We start from the raw sequence: 20,574 nt of genomic DNA on the forward strand, positions 1-20,574 counted from the left end.
AAAAGAAAATAGAAATACATTAATCAATTTATAATAAATAATTGCATGAAGACAGGTTGTTGACGAGTCTCAAAGCTGGAGTCCGAGTTAAGTCTGAAATCAGCCATTTGTGCGACTTAAGTGTGACTCAAGTCAGAGTCTCAGACTCGAGTCCCCATCTCTGGTCAGCCATAATACAGCATCCCTGGAGAAGTTTGAGGGTTAGGTGCCTTGCTCAAGGGCACCACGGCAGTGAGCAGGAGGCGAGCTGGCATCTTCTCCTGCTGTCAGTCCACACTACTTGATCCATACAGGTACCAAGCAAAGTCCCCACGGACGGAGCTACTGCTTCCCCCTAATAATTATGGTTACTGGTTTAGCCAACTTTTTTCACAAAATCCCAAATAAATGGTCATGGTTGGATGGCTGGCATGGTTTAAAAGAAACCAACGTTGACTGTTGGAAGGAGATAGGATGCAGCCTTGAGTACCAAAATCAGATGCTTTGTACACCCAACCTCCTGAGTTTTTCCTGTTTGGCTAAAGTGAACAAACATTGTCATTTTTCTTGTGAGGTCACTGGTAGTAAGTATTGTTTAAAGAATGAGTAGGCCTACTTTTTATTTTAAAATTGTCATTATTTAAAAACAGGATTTTAGTGTTTTAGTTCTGTCTTTGAATATTAATATAGGTTGTTTTGGGGATTTTTGGCCAGAGCCCAAATTACTTTGACTTTGCAATCAATTGTGCTTCCATGCATGGTTGATCATGGTGGGTGTTAAAACTACATATGCCTCATTAATATTGATTGCCACTGACTTTCACCTGGGACACAGCTGACAATAAAGCAGCAGCAATGTGATTCTTCTGGGGTAAACTTTATTAATCAAATTTACCGATCAAATTTACAGGGGTTTTATGATTGTTTGTTTAAAAGCAGTGATCAATGTGTGATAACCTTTAGCTCAGGTAGTGATTATACCAGACTTGCTGCTTTAGGTTACTCATACCTTCACTCAAATGTACTCAGTAGGCTAAGGGAGAGTTAATCACACCACTCCAGGCAGGGGAGCTTGGAATCCAGGCCCAGGCAGACAACAGTCAGGCAGGCAGCAGACTGCTGCAAAATATTCAACTCAGTATGGACCGTTTTCACAGCAGACATTTTGACTTGTCACAGTAGGAAAAGCACAGCTGAAATTGATAACCTTAACGATGGCTCAATTCGATCAAGTGTCCCAGTAAGTTATTTCAGTGAGTCAGCATGCACAATACCAGGGCCTCTCCTAAGTGGAATGCAGCCATCATTACTGGTTTTGAATACACCTGTGCTTTTCCTACTATGACATGTCAACACGTCTGCCGTGAAAAAGGTATATTTGAAAACACCTTGAAAGCATAAACAGACTTAACACAATTACCTACCTAAAAGTCAAAGAGATGGTCCTATGTGGCAACCAACAGGCAGCAACAAAGCTAAGAGGCAGCCATGATGATACAGGTCCTTTATATAAGCTCCACTAACGAGGGGGTTTGGTCTGGGTGGAGCTAATTTGGTCTAACCGAGGTGCGTTCAAGAGCCAACAGGGTGCAAAGCTTACTGCCCACACCACTACACTTGTTTTCCTTCAGTTTGTTCTCTACCAACCTTGAAAGCCTGGAGAAAACAATTGTATGTTGAGTGTCCACAACAGGAACAGACAGATTATTGCTTTTTCAACAGCTTCTTGCACAAATTGATATTCTAGTCTTTGAAGCAATGGCACGTCACTGAAGTGTTAAAAGTAGTATAAATGTAACATGAGGGGGGAACAAACCAGTGCTTGAGGGTTTAGTGACCTTGTCAGTGGAGACAGCATTAATCCAGGTTTGCCCTACTGATGTGTCCTCAGTCAGTGGAGCCACGCCCTATGTTGCTGCATGATTTATTACTTAAAATAAAATCATGGTTTACTTTGCAAACACATAAAAATATGAATATATTTTTTTTTAATTACATTTTTATTTTGTCTTCTTTGACGCCAAGAAACAGAGAGTAGGTTTTAGACAGTTTGACAGCTCATAGATACAGAGAAGAAATCCAATAAAAGCAAAAATGTCCTTGTTTTCTGCAGTTTTAATATAACCATGACACGGACATATATATTCCATGACTATACTCAACATACATCGGGTTCTACAGAATCTACTTGATATATTTCTTGGCTAAAGTTGTGCAAAATCAGTTACAATCCCTTGACATACAGTACAGCATTATTATGCAGATTTACAAGTGAGATTCCATCACAATAATGGCAACATGTTTCTGTTACTGTTACTACCAAAGCTTAGTGTATATAATAAGTTGAACACAAGTGGACAGCCGAGACATTTTGCCCTTACCACCTGTGTCTATCATCGTCTCCAGCTGACCACTTGGGTTCAGATTTCGTTACTGGATATGTCTGCGAGAAGGTCAAAGGGCCCCGCACACAGTTATTATGTCCACCAAGTCGCGTTTGCGGTTGTGTTAGTACAGCGGGAGTACACATCTCCTTACGTAGGAGCAAAACGATGGACGATCACGCAACACTTTGTCCAACTCATCGTAAAATAACTTTTAAAATAATTTGTCAAATACTGACGCTTGGTCAGTGGCTCTCAGCGTCAGATACCGATGCAGAAATCCCCATTTAGTGTCTGTATGCGATGCACCTGGCATAGCAGCAGCTAGACCGTGATGCTGTAAGATGACTTAGTATTAAGAGCAACAATGGTAGCAAGCAGTATAAAAGACCAAAAATCTTAGGTCGCATAAAGACGCAGGTTGGGGGTAGTGGCTGAGTAAAACAACCAGGAGACCGGGGTTTGTTTCCTATTCTTGTTCTGTGTGTCACTGAAACATACATTTTGTAACCCCAACCACGATCTTTTCCTAATCCTAAGTGGTTTTACCTTGCACGTTGAAAAATGACGCCAAACCGGTCCCAACCCAAAATTTCAAAAAGTGACAGCAAGAGTCCCGACCAAGCGCGTCCAAAAATGACGTCAGAGGGGTACCCAGAGCGGCATATGACTGAGACGCTATAGGAGAAAGGCACCCGACCAAGCGTTGTTTTTTTGTGCGCTGAGAGTGAGAATCTGTCGGGATGGGTCCCAAACCACAGGGATTTCAAGCTGGGAAGTGTAGTGCTTGTCCTGGAAGAAGTTAAGGGGTAAACACAATACTTTCACCAAGGAAATGGGTGTTCATGTCCCAGAAGTACTACTTAGTGTTTTACCCCAAACCACAAACTTTTATCAAATCTAGTCATTTTGGTGCCTAAACTTAACTGTCAGGTCGTGGTTTTACAGTCACCTTTTTGTGGCTAAATTTAATTGTCACATGACCGGTTGGCCTAAAGGTCACGTGACCAGTCACCGTAATTTTATAAGATATCCTATGTCCACTTGTGATCCAGTCGCCCAAGACGCATTTTAAAACCAAGTGGAAACAGATGTGGCCTTTCACATGTACCATGGCATGTATCACCATAAAACTATAAATGCCCTTAAAGGACAATTCAGGCGCAAAATGAACCTAGGGGTTAATAACATATGTGTACCGAGTCAAACGTTCTCTGGGATCTTTTTTCATGCTAATCGAATGCGTCTCTAGCTTTAAACAAGTTAACGCAAACCGGTGATGAAAAGATAGATTATAAAGACAGTAGCGTTCATGTTTACATGAGGGCGCCATCTTGGAAAACAGTCATGAGCAGTCAAACAACGAACGCCGTGCAACCAGTAACCATTAATATAGCTCAAACACAGCATTCGTGATTCGACTGCTCATGACTGTTTTCCAAGATGGCGCCCTCATGTAAACATGAACGCTACTGTCTTTATAATCTCTCTTTTTAATAAACTGTCTGTACACTTACAAAGTTCTCAATGCTTCGGTTTATATGTAGGGACCCTCATTATAATACAGTTGAAGTGTAGTGCTATTGTGAGCCTTGTTAGCAGTATAAAATAGCGATTTACCATCTGCCCCGAAAGCTAGCATTAGCAGCTAACCACCGGTTTGCGTTAGCTTGTTTAAAGCTAGAGACGCATTTGATGAGCATGAAAACAGATCCCATAGAACGTTCGTTCATTTTGCGCTGGAATTGTCCTTTAATTGCCATCACAGTAAAATGTTAGATTTTCATACAGAATAGTGACCATCACAGTTCAGTCACTTTCCTCTTACAATTAAAATTAACCAACTGCAGCTGCAGATGGAGGCAAATTAATCCAATGCCAAATACAGATTAGATGAGAAAGGAGATAGGGTTGTGTGAGTGGTCGTTAATAAGGGCACCATGGTTGCAGGAAAAAACACATGGAGGGATTAGTTTAAATTTACAAGGAAGGGTTCAGAGCACTAATCTCCACAGAACTTTTGATGAGTGAAAAGTTATGTTTAATTGCATAACACGTGGGTAAATAGGCTGTGGTTTTCTTATTGAATTCAAATGGGATTTTCCTTCCCATTTAACATCTTTTTAGTGGATTTGTTACAGTTATCTGTATATTTAGGTTAGGAGGCCCCTGATAAGTCTCAAATGCCAATCCAATCCCTCTTTTACTCTGCTTCCATTCAGTTGTTAATTATTCTGCTTTAACCCACCTATTTTGTCAGCTAGAGCAAGAATGGAAGAATTGTAAGCAGAGAGTGAAATGCTGTAGAAAAGAGGGAAAAGAACAACCCTGCAGGTTATTTTGTGTGTGTCACAACCATTATAAGTCAACAGTGGTGCTCCCAGGGCGTTGAGTAAATGTGGGCCCTCAGTAGGAGGGCATTCCCCATGGATCAGCCAGTGTGAGAGCAGAGAAGCCAAGCACTCTCCTGCTGCAATTAAAGAACAGCCCATCAATAAATGATGAATGCCAAACACAGCATGATGTTTGGCTTTGTAGGCAGACTACTATCCTATGTAGATTCATGGTCACAGCAGGGCAGAAAAAAGGGGTGGCATGGTGGAAACACAGAGAGAGGAGACAAGAGGATGTTGAGAGAACCCTACTGCAAATGTCATTTTGTCCTTTTCAACACTTCTCGGAATGTGGCGATGGACATTCAAGATGCAGCGGCAGCTGTCATTTCTTAAGCCATCCGCTGACATTTGAGATTCTGGGCAGCTTGCCCCGCGCCGGCACAGGAAGCGGGATGGAGGACAGGGGCTGTTTTTTTATTAGCCAAGGGCACAGTGGAAGGGATGGTTTCAAGACGATCCCTGTTGCCACATCATAACAGTAACACCAGACAGTATTACTGTAACTTGACAGTGTTTTCTACTTTAGTATAGGACTCTTGCAACCCTTTCATGACCTAACCTTACAAAGATTAAGTGAAAGGGCAGAACACCTGAGAACAGTTTGACATGTCCCACCGTGTCACCAACAAAACTGTGTTCTAGCTCTGCTTACTAGGGGTGTAAATCACACACGTTTTTTTAATACATTAAATGGTATTATGCTGATTCTTTGGACGATACAATAGTTAGTGATATCACAAAGTCTGTCAAGGTGGCATTTAAAATCGATCCAATTCAGGGGCCTGCCACCGATACGAGACGATACATAAGCTAATTTAACACAATCAGTTACATTTATATATATACAAAAAGCAACTAAAATAAGATTTGACAACTGTATTACTGCTGGAGCTGCTCCCCCCGCGACCCGACACCGGATAAGCGGACGAAGATGGATGGATGGATGGAACTGTATTACTGTGCACTTCCAGACATTTAAATTAAAACCAAACTACTCTTTTTTAGAGAAAGAATAAATATAATGTGATAATTTTAAAATAAAAGGTGCATCTTGCAGATCCAGATCTACGTATCGTTACACCACTACTGATTTATGTATCATTATACCCCTACTGTTTACGTGGTACACTGCCAAAATCAGCAACATTGCTATCACTATTGCATGAATAACTGGCCTTTTTAAGGCTGTGGAGAGGATTCCTTCTGCCAATTTTATCAGCTGAAGCTGAGTAAGAGTGACTCAGAGTTAGTATTGTTTTAGAAGCTCTCTGAGTGTAGTCAAAGCCCACAATGGTCCACACTCAATGGGTAGTGTTATTTCCTGCTTGGTCCAACAATAAAAACATTCTGTCCACTTAGATTACACAGTCAGTGTGCAAAACACTGCTGACATGCAGTCTTTAATATCAGCTTTTCACAGTTACATGAGCCTCCAGCCACACGGAGAGGATGTGGGGCTACCTAGGTTCATTATGAGGACATTTTCATTACCTTTTTTAATGTTGAGTAAAAGCTATGTCCACATTGCTTCTGCAAAGATTTACATAGTCTCCTGGCTTAATAAAGTGCTGATTTTCTTGGGAAATTAAACCCTTTTTGGAATCCAGAGATTAATCAAAAATGCAATAACCTAAGATATCAAGGCAGACATTTTAAAGACACATATTTCATATATTTTCAGTTTAGAGTTCAGTTTTGTCAGTAAAGAGCTCTCTTGTCAAAGTGGTTGGTTTTTAATGCTGTGATTAGAAGGATAAATAGGTGGTTGTGCAGAAAACTAAGTGGGCATTAGGGAGGTGGATGTGTTTTCCACTCTGGTTGCAGATAAATTTAATGAGAATATGCACAGAAACGCTCACCATCTGGTTCATCTTGTTGCTTTCCACTTTGAAGTTAAAGCACCAGCGGCTGTAAATGACCGTCAGATAAACTTTGACATTATTATTTTCTGATGTCTCCGTAATATTTTAAACTTAAGAGTGACATGATCTCATTCCCGTTTAGGAAAGCCATTAGGCTCCAGCTCATACTTTGCCACTGTATATGAGTGAAATCCATCAGAGCCACATATCAAGTGATTCTCTCATCTAGATAGAAGTGATTATCTGCAGAAACGGCGGACATACTCTCCCAGAGATACAAAACTATTCCTGCGTCTAGCCCCGCATCTGGTGTTTGTCAATTCCATGGTCAATCACAAAGTTATTAGTCATTAGAAAGTTTCTAACTTGTAAAATAAAACTATTGTCCTGAAAGAAAAACAAAGTCATTCACAAACAGCTGAGGGGACATAAGTACAAAAACAATGTTCACCCCACTGGACATCATGTATGATGTCATTCTTTGTTTGTCCCAAAGTCCAAAGCACATAACATCCAGCGTCATAGGTCCAGAATATTTCAAGACACTGCCAGCTGTCAAGCTTCTGGGCCATTCAAAACATAAAAAAATAGAGTCATACATATAATAGTACAACGTGGCAGTGTAAACTATTGTGGCTAGTAAATAAAGGAAAATTACATATCACAATACATATAGGAAATTGCTTTTTTTTTTAGCCACTAGAATAAAACAAATCTATATGTTATGGTATGCTAGATCCCAGAAAAGCTTGTTTCTCATTTACAAGTAGGTCAACTTTTTCATTTCACAGACACACTTCTCACTTATCTGGACCGCAAACGCCTCATCAGCCCCATTTGATGCCATTATGTTCCCAGTAAAGTATTCTGTTTATTTAGTATTGAATTAAAAACCATCTACTTTGGGAGTGGAGATTTTGACCGTGATGAACGCTATACAGTGTGGAATATCTTGTCAATGTGGGCAATGCAACAAACAAGGCTGAATGATAACTTTCTTGACAAAAAAACTCCTCAGGGTACATTTAAATTCCCCCATGTCTGACCTAAAGTGTATTTTTGGTATATCAATAAGAATACCAAATACTTCCTCATTTTGCAGTAGAGACCCTGCAGAGCCCCTTCAATGACCTCTGTTGGTCCCCAGCCCAAAACTTAAGAATCAGCTGTTTCGATGTGTGCCTGTGGGTCTGTTGACAGCGATGTTATGAAATGGCACTGTGAGATTTAAGCTGTCACTGGCCATTGTTGCTTCAGCCACTGTGTTCCTGTCAGCTGTCAGGGGTTTCTGGGCATCAGGGGGAACAGAACGATGACTGAAGCCTCGCAAACTGAATCAAAGCTCTGGATTCACTGGACTGACAGACAGCTGTAAACACACTTGAGCAATAGTACTGGGGAATGACGTGCATACAAAAACACACAGACTCACAGTCCACTGTCAGTTATCAGTGAAGTGTGGTGTTTTGGGACACTAGATTTCACATCTCATAATATGACACCCTATTGATTTCTTTACAAATGCATAAATTGGCTGCGGAAACTTTTAACAATTCTTAGCTTGTGCAATTCAAGCATATAAAATCTTTGGTGTGAAATGTCATATGGTGAGGAATGACTGAATCTGTGGAAAGTTAATTGAACCCAACCCTGGTGGCTCACATAATGCCCTAAATTACTCTCCATGCATTAATCAAAAGGTCTCGATCCCTCATTCTTGGCCAGCTGGCTATTACAGAGCAAGGCCAACGCTGCAGAAATCAAGACAGTGTGAAAAGAAACCATATAATCCAAGCAGCTACTTCCTTCCACCTCGAGGATGAGCTCTAATTAACCACGGCCTCCTAACTGTGTCATTTCTCAGTATGAGGAAAAAGCAGGTGAGAAAAAGAGGAAACAAGGCAGAAAGACAGACAGAGACACAGAGAGAGCAAAAAGCAGAAGAGTAAATGTGAAAATAAAGAGGATTGAGAATGAGAAAGTGAAATGGAATCCTAAATATGGCAGTGGCTCCATAGACTGGAGAATAAAACCATAGACGCACAAATTAGTGACAAATTCCCCTCGCTTTTTTTCAAGTGGCAAACAACTCACGTTGTTTGCCACTTGACGAGGAGTGTGTCCTGTCGACCCAGGACTCTCCCCTGACTCGTCAAGCGCCAACACAAACCTCCCTAGCCTTGTCAACTGCCAGGGCAAATGAGATGGTCGGTTAATCTAATGGACGGTTTGTATTACCCTCATGCAACCGAGAAGCTCCACTGCTCTCTCTCAGCTGTGCTATTGAGGGAAGTGTTTATGTGGCAATCAGGGTTTAACTATGCCCTCAGATGCCTGAATTAATGTAGCTCTCTTGCCACCAGATGTAGCTGCCATCTGTATGGTGACGGCCAGCTCAGTCTGAACATGTTCTGCCATATCATTGTTGACAGTGGCAGCCTAGCAAGTTTGTCCCTTGGGACATAATTTGAAAATGTGTTGTGTTCCAAACATTATATGTTATGAATGCTAAGCCATGCTGGTGGCTCTGTCGGGCTGTAGTTAGGCAACACTAGCTAGCTAGCATTAGAATGCTAACATGCTCAAAGAGACAATGTCAACATGCAGGTCTGGCTCTGCAGGTTTTAGTTTGGATTAGGACTTATCTGTCTGATAGAGACTATTTTATCTCCCTTGGTAAAGACTCCTCGGCTTACACTAACATAACATGTGGTGTTCCTCAAGGTTCCATTTTTGGACCTGTGTTGTTTAGTCTTTATATGCTGTTACTGGGAAATATCATCAGAGAACATGGGATTAATTTTCATAGCTATGTTTATAATAACCACAACTGTACATTTATTTATCACCCAATGGCAGAGGTCCTCTTGTTAAACTGGTTTAATGCATTGATCAACTTTTGGATGTCACATAACTTTTCACAATTGAACAATTGATAGATTTTGGAGAAAAAGACCAGAGAGAGATACTGTGCAATAACTTTAAATCCTTGGCAGAATTTGTCAACCCAAAGCAACAAATCTTGGCATGCTTCTAGACACCGATTTGAATGAATTGGGAATCTCACTCAATGGAATCACTCAATGGACTAGCGCCTAATTACCTGTTAGACATACTCTAAACATATGCTCCCCCAGATGACTCAGGTCCTCTGACACTGGCCTTTTATTATGTTCCCTAGGTGAGGACAAATAATTACGGGGAGCAACACTAATCTGTAAATACCTTTAAAAGGGACCTTAAAACAACTTTTCAGTTTAGCATTCTTTTAAATATCCAGTAATGTAATATATTTACTGTAATAAATCCAAAAATGACCAACAATGCATCATCAGATATTAAGGAAACATGCTAAGTTGAAATACTATCTTTTCTGACAACAATGCTAATGCCAGTATTTTCTCCTTTTGAAATTTCTGTTCCGTGACTGAATTTCTGTTTGTGTTTTGGCCTGTGTGTTGTTATCAACTGACCAGTTTGACAGCCAGGCCGGGTTGCCAGATATACCTGTAAAAATGTAAACCCAGCGCGCTGTAACATTAGTACAGGTATGAAAGCAGCAAGCAGGAACAGGATCAACGAAGATGAATTCGACCCGACCTAAAAAACCTTGGCATGTTTCCAACAGTTGCGTGACCAGAGACGTTACAAACCCCGGGTAAATATTGGAGATGTATTTGAAAGATGGAGACAGCTTAGAGCCCAAAGTTGGCTAATTTCCTCATGAACAGGTAAGCATTAGCTTCAGGCTAATTTATCACAACTACAAGGGACGAGCATTTTATGTCATTTCAATATTTGTGTACTTACACTGAATTATATAGCTAGAGTACCCGAGTTGGTTAGTTGCTAAAAACAAATTGAGACACAGCCAATAAAGTGATCCCGACTGGTCCTGGCTAACGCCGCCATGCTAACCCTGTTAACTTTACCGGAGAACCAGGCAAGCGGGCCATGGCTGTTTACAATGTGTAGCCTGTTCAGCGGTCGTAGCCGACAACTGTGAGTCAATGACAATCAATGTCAATATAGCCAGCATCTAACGTTAGCTACAGTAATGTCTGGCTATGCGAGACAAGCGTCTAGCAACATTGTTGTAAATGCTCCTTCAGCGCGCTTTGGAGGAGGGTCTGGCAAAGCGAGACTATGGATGATGCTGTCTCAGCCTGGCAACCTCCGTGAACTTCAAATCTGGGGAGGAGGGGGCGAGGGAGATGACTCTCTCCTGTATTTTTGAAATTGTACTGCAGTAACTACTTTAAACACTAGCTGTCAGTATTACATATTGCACTTTTAATCTTTTTTAAAATTAATTTTCATTTATTGCTGTATTTTATTTGTATTGTTGTATTGTTGTATTGTATTGTTGTATTGTATTGTTAAGACAATTGTGAGACAATTTTGCACAAAAGGCGCTATATAAATAAGTATAGCTAAAGCTATAGTGCGTAGTTTCTGTAGCCCCCATGAGGAATTCTAAGTAACGACATCAACAATGTCGGCGCGTCCACATGATACAAGCCTCAATGCGCCCCCACCCCTCTTCAATGCACTTGCTAGCAGCTAAGGAGGACAAGAGGATTAAAAAAAACATGATGGACTCTTCAGAAGAGATAATTATCTTCACTCAAAAGTCACCAGACAACACAATCTTCTGAACATAGTGATACTGAGAAATACAGACGGAGTTGTGTGGAGCTGATAGTCTTAATTAGCTTTGTAGTAGCTTATTTGGCAATAGCTTGAATGTAACAGACGTTTATTAATATCAAAAATGTACGCACCAAAGCTTTAAAGTTTTAACTCTCTGCCGACACACAAGCTTTCCTCAGACTCATCTAATCTCATTTATCACTGATGCAATCCCTTTCATTTAGGGACACAAAGATGAGAGACCACAGTGTTAGATCTCTCTCTCTCTCTCTCTCTCTCTCTCTCTCTCTCTCTCTCTCTCTCTCTCTCTCTCTCTATCTATATCTATATATATATATATATATATATATATATATATATATATATATATATATATATATATATATATATATATATATATATATATACACACACACATGCTCTCACAGAGATAGACACTAACAAATGCACAAAAACACAATAGATGTGCAGATGAACAGAAACCAAGGACAGCCTCTTGCAGCCCTCAGGCTGCGAGTGGAAAGGGCAATATGACTGGCTTTCCAAGTGAGTTTTTGCTCTCAGTGTGGCTAGTGTGAGCACATTAGAGACAAGAAAAATATATAAAAGTGCTGCGCATGACCGCAGACAATACTACAGGTGGCACAGATGGACCTGTGATGCTAAAATTTAGTGAACATCTGTTTCTCATGTAACTCTGGCTAGAAAAAAACAAGACTACTGCACTGCTGTTATAGCAAGACTCATGCCTTCAAATATTATGTAGACCATGGTTGTACATTTTACAGGAGTACAGGCAATCAGCAAAAGTGAACAAGTGTATAATATAGGCAGTAATATATAGTTTTCTCATTCATTTAACTGCTTTAAAGGAAATGTGTTTAAGTCCAAAATTAAGTATTTCATTTTGGTCTAATGTCTCTCACTCTCTCTCATGCTTATCCATACATTGTTGTACATCCAATCATTATGACAGCACTCAAATCAAATAAAGTTCTTATGCTGCTGCAAAAAGTCAAATGTCAGAGGTTATTTCCAATTGCTTTGAGTATAAGGATTTATTGTGCTACTGCAAAACAATTAGTTTTCAAATATACAAATCAAACTGTCAGATGGTGTTTTTGAGTGTGTGTGAATTTAATCTAACTGGAAATGCTGCCTTGCTGTGTGTGTTAAAAGAGCTAAATCTGTACAGGATTGACATGCATTTTGAAAATGGTCCACTGGTTAAATTATTTGAAAGCATAGCATATCTCTATTATAAATAATAAAGTAACCTCTTACATGAATGTATTGAGAACTTTAACACAATGTTCTGTTTTACTTCCACCTGCTGGGAAAGTGGGTCTAATATCCTCGGACAAAGCGCCGCAGAGACCCCATTGTGAAGATGTCACACATTGGGTGCGCTCGGTGACAGCAGAAGTCCCGGGTGTTCAGGCACATACAAAAATAGATCTGCTTTGATTGACGGGCTGAAATACAACCAAGGATTTCCATTGAGAGCTGTAATTCACATATTTAAGGAAGAGATCACCCTGTGAATGTGTGTGAATGCTCCTGGAGTATACAGTGCAGTAATATGTATGTTGCAGCACAGTCAGTACAGCTAGCTGTATCACATGTAGCTTTCAGAGATGACGAGGACACGTAAACATAAGTTGCAATCTGCTGATGCAGGGATGTGGAAGTCACATGAAGCCTAATGACCTTGTCAGCTGCCACAGGGACGGGTTGATTGACAGGCCTTTCTCTCCGACAGCTGCCTCCCAAACCCCAGCAGCCAAAGCACAAATAATGGCTCTCCTGGATTGGAACAAGAAATGTCCCGGCATATTTCTTCAGCGGAGAGAGTTTCAAGGATATTAGGACAGTCTACAAATTGTTGCCGTGGACCAGTCACCACGCCAAAGACAAATCACAGCTATTATATCAGTCAACGGTCAGCTCCTCCTAGCTACATCTGAGGTCAGGGAGTAAGTTATGTTTTAACCCAGCCATTCATCATCAACTATGTTTTGATTTTGGTCTAAGGCAGTAAATATGATGCCACTTCCTCTGAGCTTGGGGCAGGCCAAACCCTAAGTGTTTCAGGCCTGTAGACACAAATTGGCTAGATAACAGCAGTGTTTTCAATCAGTTCAAACGTCAATCATGAAGATTTCTCAAATTGCATTTTGCAGCGCTTAGGCATTCTCAAACATCTTGGCATGATACTGTTTTGTCATGTCCACAGCTGCACATCACACATCATCACTAATGTGTCCTTGGCCCAAGCTGGCCCAAGGGTCAAGAGGTCCAGCTGAGAGATGGCTTGAAAGGATGACATCATTAGATCAGTGCCACTGGGCAGCGTGATGGCAGTCAGAGGGCATGCAGGGTGGCAGCGCAGGGTGGAGGGCCAAAAATAACACAAGTGTAAATTTCTTCCTTCTCTCGGCCAATGGAAACACGCTACACTCTCTCGATCCAACACTTCGCTATCACGTTGTGTCTGGCAACGGACACCCGGCCTGATCTCACCAAATAAATGTGGTTGTGTCCAAGAGGGATGTTGAAATGCAAGGTTAACACTGTTTGTGTTGGCAGCTTAATACAAATATTTGCTTCTGTTTCAAGTCTGTCCAAAGTAAAGATGAAATTAGACGAGGTACTCTGCGTCAGGGCACTCAGACGGAATGCGTAATTTCATTCAAAGGCACATTAACTTTGAGACGGCTAATGAAAGAGATGGAAACAGAGACAGAGACAATTTCAATTGGTGCGAGTTGAAGCGGGCGGAGATAGTTGCTAAGGAGATAAGTCCTGTGAGCACGAGGTGTGACTTCTGCGTCACTGACTGTTTTTCTGTTTTTTTCATTTAGTATTCCTCCCTCCTCTCCTCCGTTTATCTCTGTCTTTTTGTTCCTGCAACGTCAGACATCATGTTTCAGCACCTCCCACCGTCACTGAGGAGACGGAGGTGGGGGCCTTGCCTGTTTCGATTTTTCCAAGATCACCGTCAAAGTCATGGCCTCACATGTGATGAGCGGAGGGAAATATTCCTGACTGTCACCAAAGACATCTCTCTCCTGTTCACAGCTAGTCAGCAAGTGTAAGGATGTTCTGTCAGCACATGCCACTCTGAGCACGCACGCACACACACACACACACACACAGAGTGATGTGACATTTAAACTTTGTGTGGCATGTCACTATTTCCCTAAATCTGCCATGGAAGCCATATTTTGTGGTGATGGATGGATTCGGGGTGACATTTAGAGATACCACTTCAATTAGTCGATGGGTCTTACACACACACACACACACACACACACACACACACACACACACACACACACACAAATGACATGCATCAATACATATATCTGTGTGTGTCTTCCCCCGATATTTTGTGCCGCAAAAGTTATGCCAGAAAGGACACAAACTCTTTTGGCCCTAGTTCATTGACAATACTTATTAAATGTATTTCATTTTAAATTTACTGTTAATTAATGGATAAATTCTAGCAATAAAGCAACCTGAAAATGAATGTGAGATTCGTATCTAAGCAGGTCCACCACATTATAATTCTGCCACATGACCCTGTAGGTTTTAATTCAAATGCTTACAAATAGTAGTATAATGTAGATAATCTTTTAATAATTTGGGGATCAAAATGCATTGGACTGTAAGCTGTCATTTAATGTTTTGTCAAACTGCATGTATGTTTGCACAGTTTGCTTTATAGACAGCTAAAGTTTACAGGGATGCACTTATCTGAACTGTTGGATAGGTAGGTAGTTGCCGATATTGACCTTATTAAGGAGATTGTATAAATAAAGTAACTGATCCACATTCTAGTTGTCTATTATTCTCTGTTCATTTGCTGTTTTCGCCCAGCATGTTTCCTTGGATTAGGGTGTCCCCTAAACAGAGGTGTATAAAGTACTAGAGACCCATACTTGAGTAAAAGTACAAGTGCTATATCAAAAAAGTGACTTGAGTAGAAGTTGAAGTGCTCTTTAAGCACCCCACTTAAGTGGAAGTACTAAAGTATTGCAAGTAGTTTATTTTAAAATGTACTACTCAAGTACTAAAAGTAAAAGTACAAGTATTGTTTTATGTAGTTATTAAAGAAAGCATTATTGTATTATAAGCATATTGTTGGAGTTCAACTTTTACTTGGCACTAAGGCAGTCACAAGCTGTGCATTGCTGGATATGAAGGAAGTTTCTGAAATAAACCCCAAAAGGTACATTAATGTCACAGCTGTTATAACTACTATTATCTGATATAACAGTGGGTTATTAATCACTTATTAACAAATACTGAAATAAAATGTGTGATGTACAGGAAAGTTAGCAAGCTAGCAAAATCCAGATAAACTAGCAGCTTCACATCACAGGGTCAAACGGTTAACATTCAGTACTCACTGCAGACTGAAACAACTCAGGAATAGATTCATCTGCTGCAACAATGGCTAAATAGAAAGAGTACAAACTGACATCGTCTCTGACTTCTGAACAGGCGATCGCCATAATGAAAAGAAACACGACGCGATCTCTGGGATTCATTAATTATCGTACGTAACTAACATAGCCGTAACTACACACATCTGTAACCTACACAGTATCCGTAGCATGAGGATTTCACAACAGTAACAAGTAACTATGCAATACATAAAAAATGTATCGGAGTAAAAGTATTAAACTCATCGAAAATATGTACTCAAGTAAAAGTGGAAGTAGGAGAAAAACATAATACTCCAGTAGAGTACAGATACAGCCTTTTAGTACTTAAGTACAGTACTGAAGTAGTTCTACTTCGTTACTATACAGCTCTGCCCCTAAATCATGGTTGTAGCCTGTCGCCGTGGTCCTGCTGTGCGCCCTGTTACAACTGCTACGCTCTGCAGTGCTCTGCTACGTCCTGTGACACCCTGCAGTGCCCTGCTATGCCATGAACTACTACAACTATTCTAGTCACTGATCCATTATCTTTATTGTGACTATTATTGCCACTGTTCATCACACCACCAACCGGGACCGTCAGACCAAGAGCCTGGGTCTGTCCGAGGTTTCTTCCTGAGAGGGAGTTTTTCCTCGCTACTGTTGCACTGAATGCTTGCTCTTGGGGGAATTACTGGAATTGTTGGGTCTTTGTAAATTATAGTGTGTGGTCTAGACCTACTCTATCTGTAAAGTGTCTTGAGATAACTCTTGTTATGAATTGATACTATAAATAAAATTGAATTGAATTGAATTGGAGCTAATGTTGATGCGTAAAGCTGATACTTGGCTTCGATACTTTCGTGGTGGCAGTGGGCTTTAGTTGTGAAATAGAAATTGTTGACAGTGCCATTCACAAAAATGTACAGTATGTTACCAAAGATTTACTCCATTTTGTTTTTCTAAATATATATTTTGTCATTTCTGCATTTCTGAGACCATTTTAAAACATAAACTAAACAGATTTGACATGGTTAACAAAGCTTGACAAAGCAGAACAACATCGACTAACATTACATCATATTAATGACAAAGTTTTAGCAACTAGAGTTGAAAGATACTGCACAGAGCTACATTGCTTAGCCGGTCAATTTTGATTTGTGAAGAAAAAGATGGAGCCATGCATGGGGAAGTGGGTTGGTAAAGAAATGCATAAGCATACAGTGTTGAACTAGTTGAATATGGCAGTGTCACTGTTGTTACGGGATCTGCACAAGCCCCTCTGGGAGCGATGGCGTTGACGTCAAAGCCAAAACTATGTTTTATGTAATATATAATATCTCCAGATCAATTCAGTGCAGATACTTACTTTTTGTTGTTTAGAAGCAGATAAATGTGCCATTTCAACAAGGTCCTCCATCGATTGTAGGCCACAATCCATCATGGAAGTACAGTGTATTTATTTATTTAGTTTACTAAATAAATAATTATGAATACAGGCTGTCACTGTAGGGCAGTTCCTCTCGACAACGCTTACTGGCAGTTACCTGTATGATGCATGAGACCACTTGGCGGACTTCCTGGACACCCAGAACAGCAGCTGCAGTGCTTCTGAGGTTGTGAGAGTGGAGCAGCTAGTACACCCATCACCACCTGACTTGACAAAGACCAAGTCCTGTGTCCTCTACCACCTGGCAGGATACATAATAAAGAGGGTCATCGGCTTCTCACTCTGTAAGGAATGCCAGTGTGCACTGGTTGAAAAAGTTACCAACACCGCAAGTGAGAGAGCAGTTTTACTACAGTTTTACTACAGTTAAAAGAATTTAAAGGGGTGTATTATACCAGCCATTCGATCAGGTGTTCACTTTCCTGCAGGACGTGGAGCAGCTGTTCTGTTTGCAGACGAGTGATTCCCTCATGGAATCCTCCAATGCAGTGGCACAGTTGGAAAGAGAGGCCACGAGTCTGGACAGCAACCTTCCCTCATGCCATGAGCTGAAAAAAAAATCCTGACGACATATATCAGGCTGAGGTTAAGGATTCAATCAAAGTGCGTCAAGGCTGAAAGGAAGGTAAACAACCGTGATAAGGGGTACCTTGGCAGCAAGAGTCAGACTAAGAAGGCAATTTAAACACAGCAGACTTCCGCACCTAAGGTCATAACATCTAGGCCACTGCCAAACATCTTACAGGTTGCCATGGATGTATTTGGCTCTCCATTCCCACCACACCATCTGCAGCGTCCAGACGCTTCTTATTTCAGCAGCTAGCAGTCGCCACCAGCAGCCACCAGCAGCCACTACCAGCACCAGCAGCCACTACCAGCACCAGCAGCCACTACCAGCAGCCACTACCAGCAGTCACCACCAGCAGTCACCACCAGCACCAGCAGCCACTACCAGCAGTCACCACCAGCCACTACCAGCCACCACCAGCAGTCACCACCCACCACCAGCAGCCACTACCAGCAGTCACCACCAGCAGCCACTACCAGCACCAGCAGCAGCCACTACCAGCAGTCACCACCAGCAGCCACTACCAGCAGTCACCACCAGCAGCCACTACCAGCACCAGTCACCACCAGCAGCCCACCAGCAGCCACTACCAGCAGTCACCACCAGCCCACCAGCACCACCAGCAGCCACTACCAGCAGCCCAGCAGCCACTACCAGCACACCAGCCCACCAGCAGTCACCAGCAGCCACCACCAGCAGCCACTACCAGCAGTCACCACCAGCAGCCACTACCAGCAGTCACCAGCAGCAGCCACCAGCAGCCACTACCAGCACCAGCAGCCACCAGCAGCCACCAGCAGCTACTACCAGCAGCCAGTACCAGCAGTCACCACCAGCAGTAGCCTTTGCCAGCACCAGCTAGGGCTGCTTGAATATGGAAAGAAATATGATCATAATTATTTTGGTCAATATTGAAATCATGATATTTTAACAATTACTTGTTGACTTTTGGAAATATGTTGCAATTATTGAACTTAAAAAAACAGTGGAAAAAGTTAAATAAATCAACACAACGGTGAAATTTGTCTTAATAATTTTTAAAATGTAAACATATGTCAGTGTCTTACGTCACTTACTGATATTTTTTGTGTGGAATAATTTGTATTCATACATGTAATCCAACAGCCCTTTCAAGGGTATATCAAACGCAACCTTATTTCTACTAGCTAGCGATAGCATCAGACACACAGTACTCAGATGACTAGCTAACACTGTCAGGTTTAGCAGAACCTAAAACCTAAATATAAATAAAAACCGTCCTTAATCAACCTTAATGATCCTAGTAATCCAACATCAATAACTAACTAAATAAAAGTTGTCTTAGATTCACTACTGAACTTCGTAAGTCGAGCTAACAAACTAGCAAACGAGTTAACAAACTAGCAGGCAATCGGTCATATATAGCTAATAACGCTGTACACATACAAATAAAGATCGGTATATGTATCATAAAGGGCCTCTGATAAAATACAGACAGTTGACAATTCAAAAGAGGTAGCTATTTAATCAACTTACCAATGGGAGTGTCGCCACTCTGTGTTTCTCGATCACTCTGGTAGCAGCCAAATGGGGGTTTACGAGTAGCTTAGAATATACAAAACCGAGGTTGCTGAGGTGAAAACTGGTAAATATAAGGTAGCACATGTACAATAAATGACTAGAATCTGGAAAACATAACTAATGCAATGACTCTGGTTTACCATGGAATCATGCATAGATTTGCTACCAACCTTGGAGGTTTGCAAACAAGAATGTTAACAGACTGTTCTCAGACTAGCTAGTGTTTGCTAATACTAGCAGCTAAAGTGGGGTTTACGGCTAGCTTAATGCTAGTTAAGGTTAGTTGCGCCCCTGGATAAAAGCATATGGACTTTTCTGGTAATAATCTAAATAGTTTTATATTTGTTTTAGTTAGAGAGTTTATTTTTGATTCCCTTATTGCCAAAACTTGGGATAACAATTTTCATCAGCCAAAAGTCTTACCTATTATTGTTCTCTGTGTGGTTTCAATACATTTCTGTGAGATTCAATTTCCGTTTAGTCTTTTCTTTTGTCATTATACAGTAGTTATATTACAATTTATACATTCATGTGACATCCCTGCAGCATGCATATCCCGATAGCCCAGGTTGTCTTGAAAACAATGAAGTCTGTAACTTGATTGTGCATCACAGGGTTGAAGTTACACAAGCATTATTACACAAGGAGACCAGGCGAACCAACCATTGGGGGAGGGGGGATGGCTTAGACATGAGTTAAAAGGAATTTTAATGTATAAACATCTCAACTTATACTTCCAGATCAACTAGTTCCACAAAAAAAGGGTTTACAGATTTTAGGTTTAGGGGGAAAAAAAACAAACTATCCCTGATATTGGACTGGTACTGGGCGGACTGAGAAACTTTGCAATGCTGCATTTTCCCATCTAAACATGTAAAATTATTTTTGCCATCCACAAAAAGTGTGGATTGCAACTGCCTAAACATGCAACGCAAGAGAAAATGTCAAGCCACACATTACTAGGACAGGACAGGATACAAAGGACACAGGAGAGGAAGGGATGCAGCAGCGTGCCTCATTAAGCGATGAGTGAACTACACAGGCTGAGATGCTGCACAAACACCAGGCAGGAAATGTCTAACCCCCAGCTGCTCCGTCCTCTAATAGTCCCCATGATTTGAAGTCCGATGGAGAAAAAACTCAGTTCAGAGACACAAATGTCCCCATCAATTCTCCTCCAATCTAAGGGATGTCTCCGAAGGAGCCACAGCAGGGACTTTCGCAATCACTCATGCCTCTCTCCCTTATCATTCACACCACCTTCCCGCCTGGCAAATATCAGCGTGTCAATG

The 20,574-nt window shown here is 41.1% G+C and overlaps 1 protein-coding gene across 5 annotated transcripts in view; it reads right to left on the bottom strand.

The window, feature by feature from the left end:
- Window positions 1–19,758, bottom strand: part of lrrc38b (leucine rich repeat containing 38b) — a 44,315-nt gene extending 24,557 nt beyond the window's left edge. For 3 of the 5 annotated variants that reach the window (XM_028574988.1, XM_028574987.1, XM_028574984.1), the window contains exons 1-3: window positions 19,238–19,526; window positions 17,550–17,716; window positions 17,252–17,395 (exon numbers count right to left, since the gene is read on the bottom strand). Coding sequence is in view for 3 of the 5 variants with exons in the window: in XM_028574984.1 (XP_028430785.1) it covers window positions 17,252–17,395; window positions 17,550–17,556 (151 nt within the window). In the remaining 2 variants the exon portion in view is untranslated. Of the gene's footprint in view, window positions 1–17,251; window positions 17,396–17,549; window positions 17,717–17,803; window positions 18,008–19,237; window positions 19,527–19,705 lie in introns of those variants that run through there. The other 2 variants (XM_028574985.1, XM_028574986.1) reach the window with 2 other exon arrangements.
- Between the last annotated feature and the right edge of the window lie 816 nt (window positions 19,759–20,574).

Source organism: Perca flavescens, chromosome 4 (assembly GCF_004354835.1).
Source record: "Perca flavescens isolate YP-PL-M2 chromosome 4, PFLA_1.0, whole genome shotgun sequence".
NCBI classification, from domain to species: Eukaryota; Metazoa; Chordata; class Actinopteri; order Perciformes; family Percidae; genus Perca; species Perca flavescens.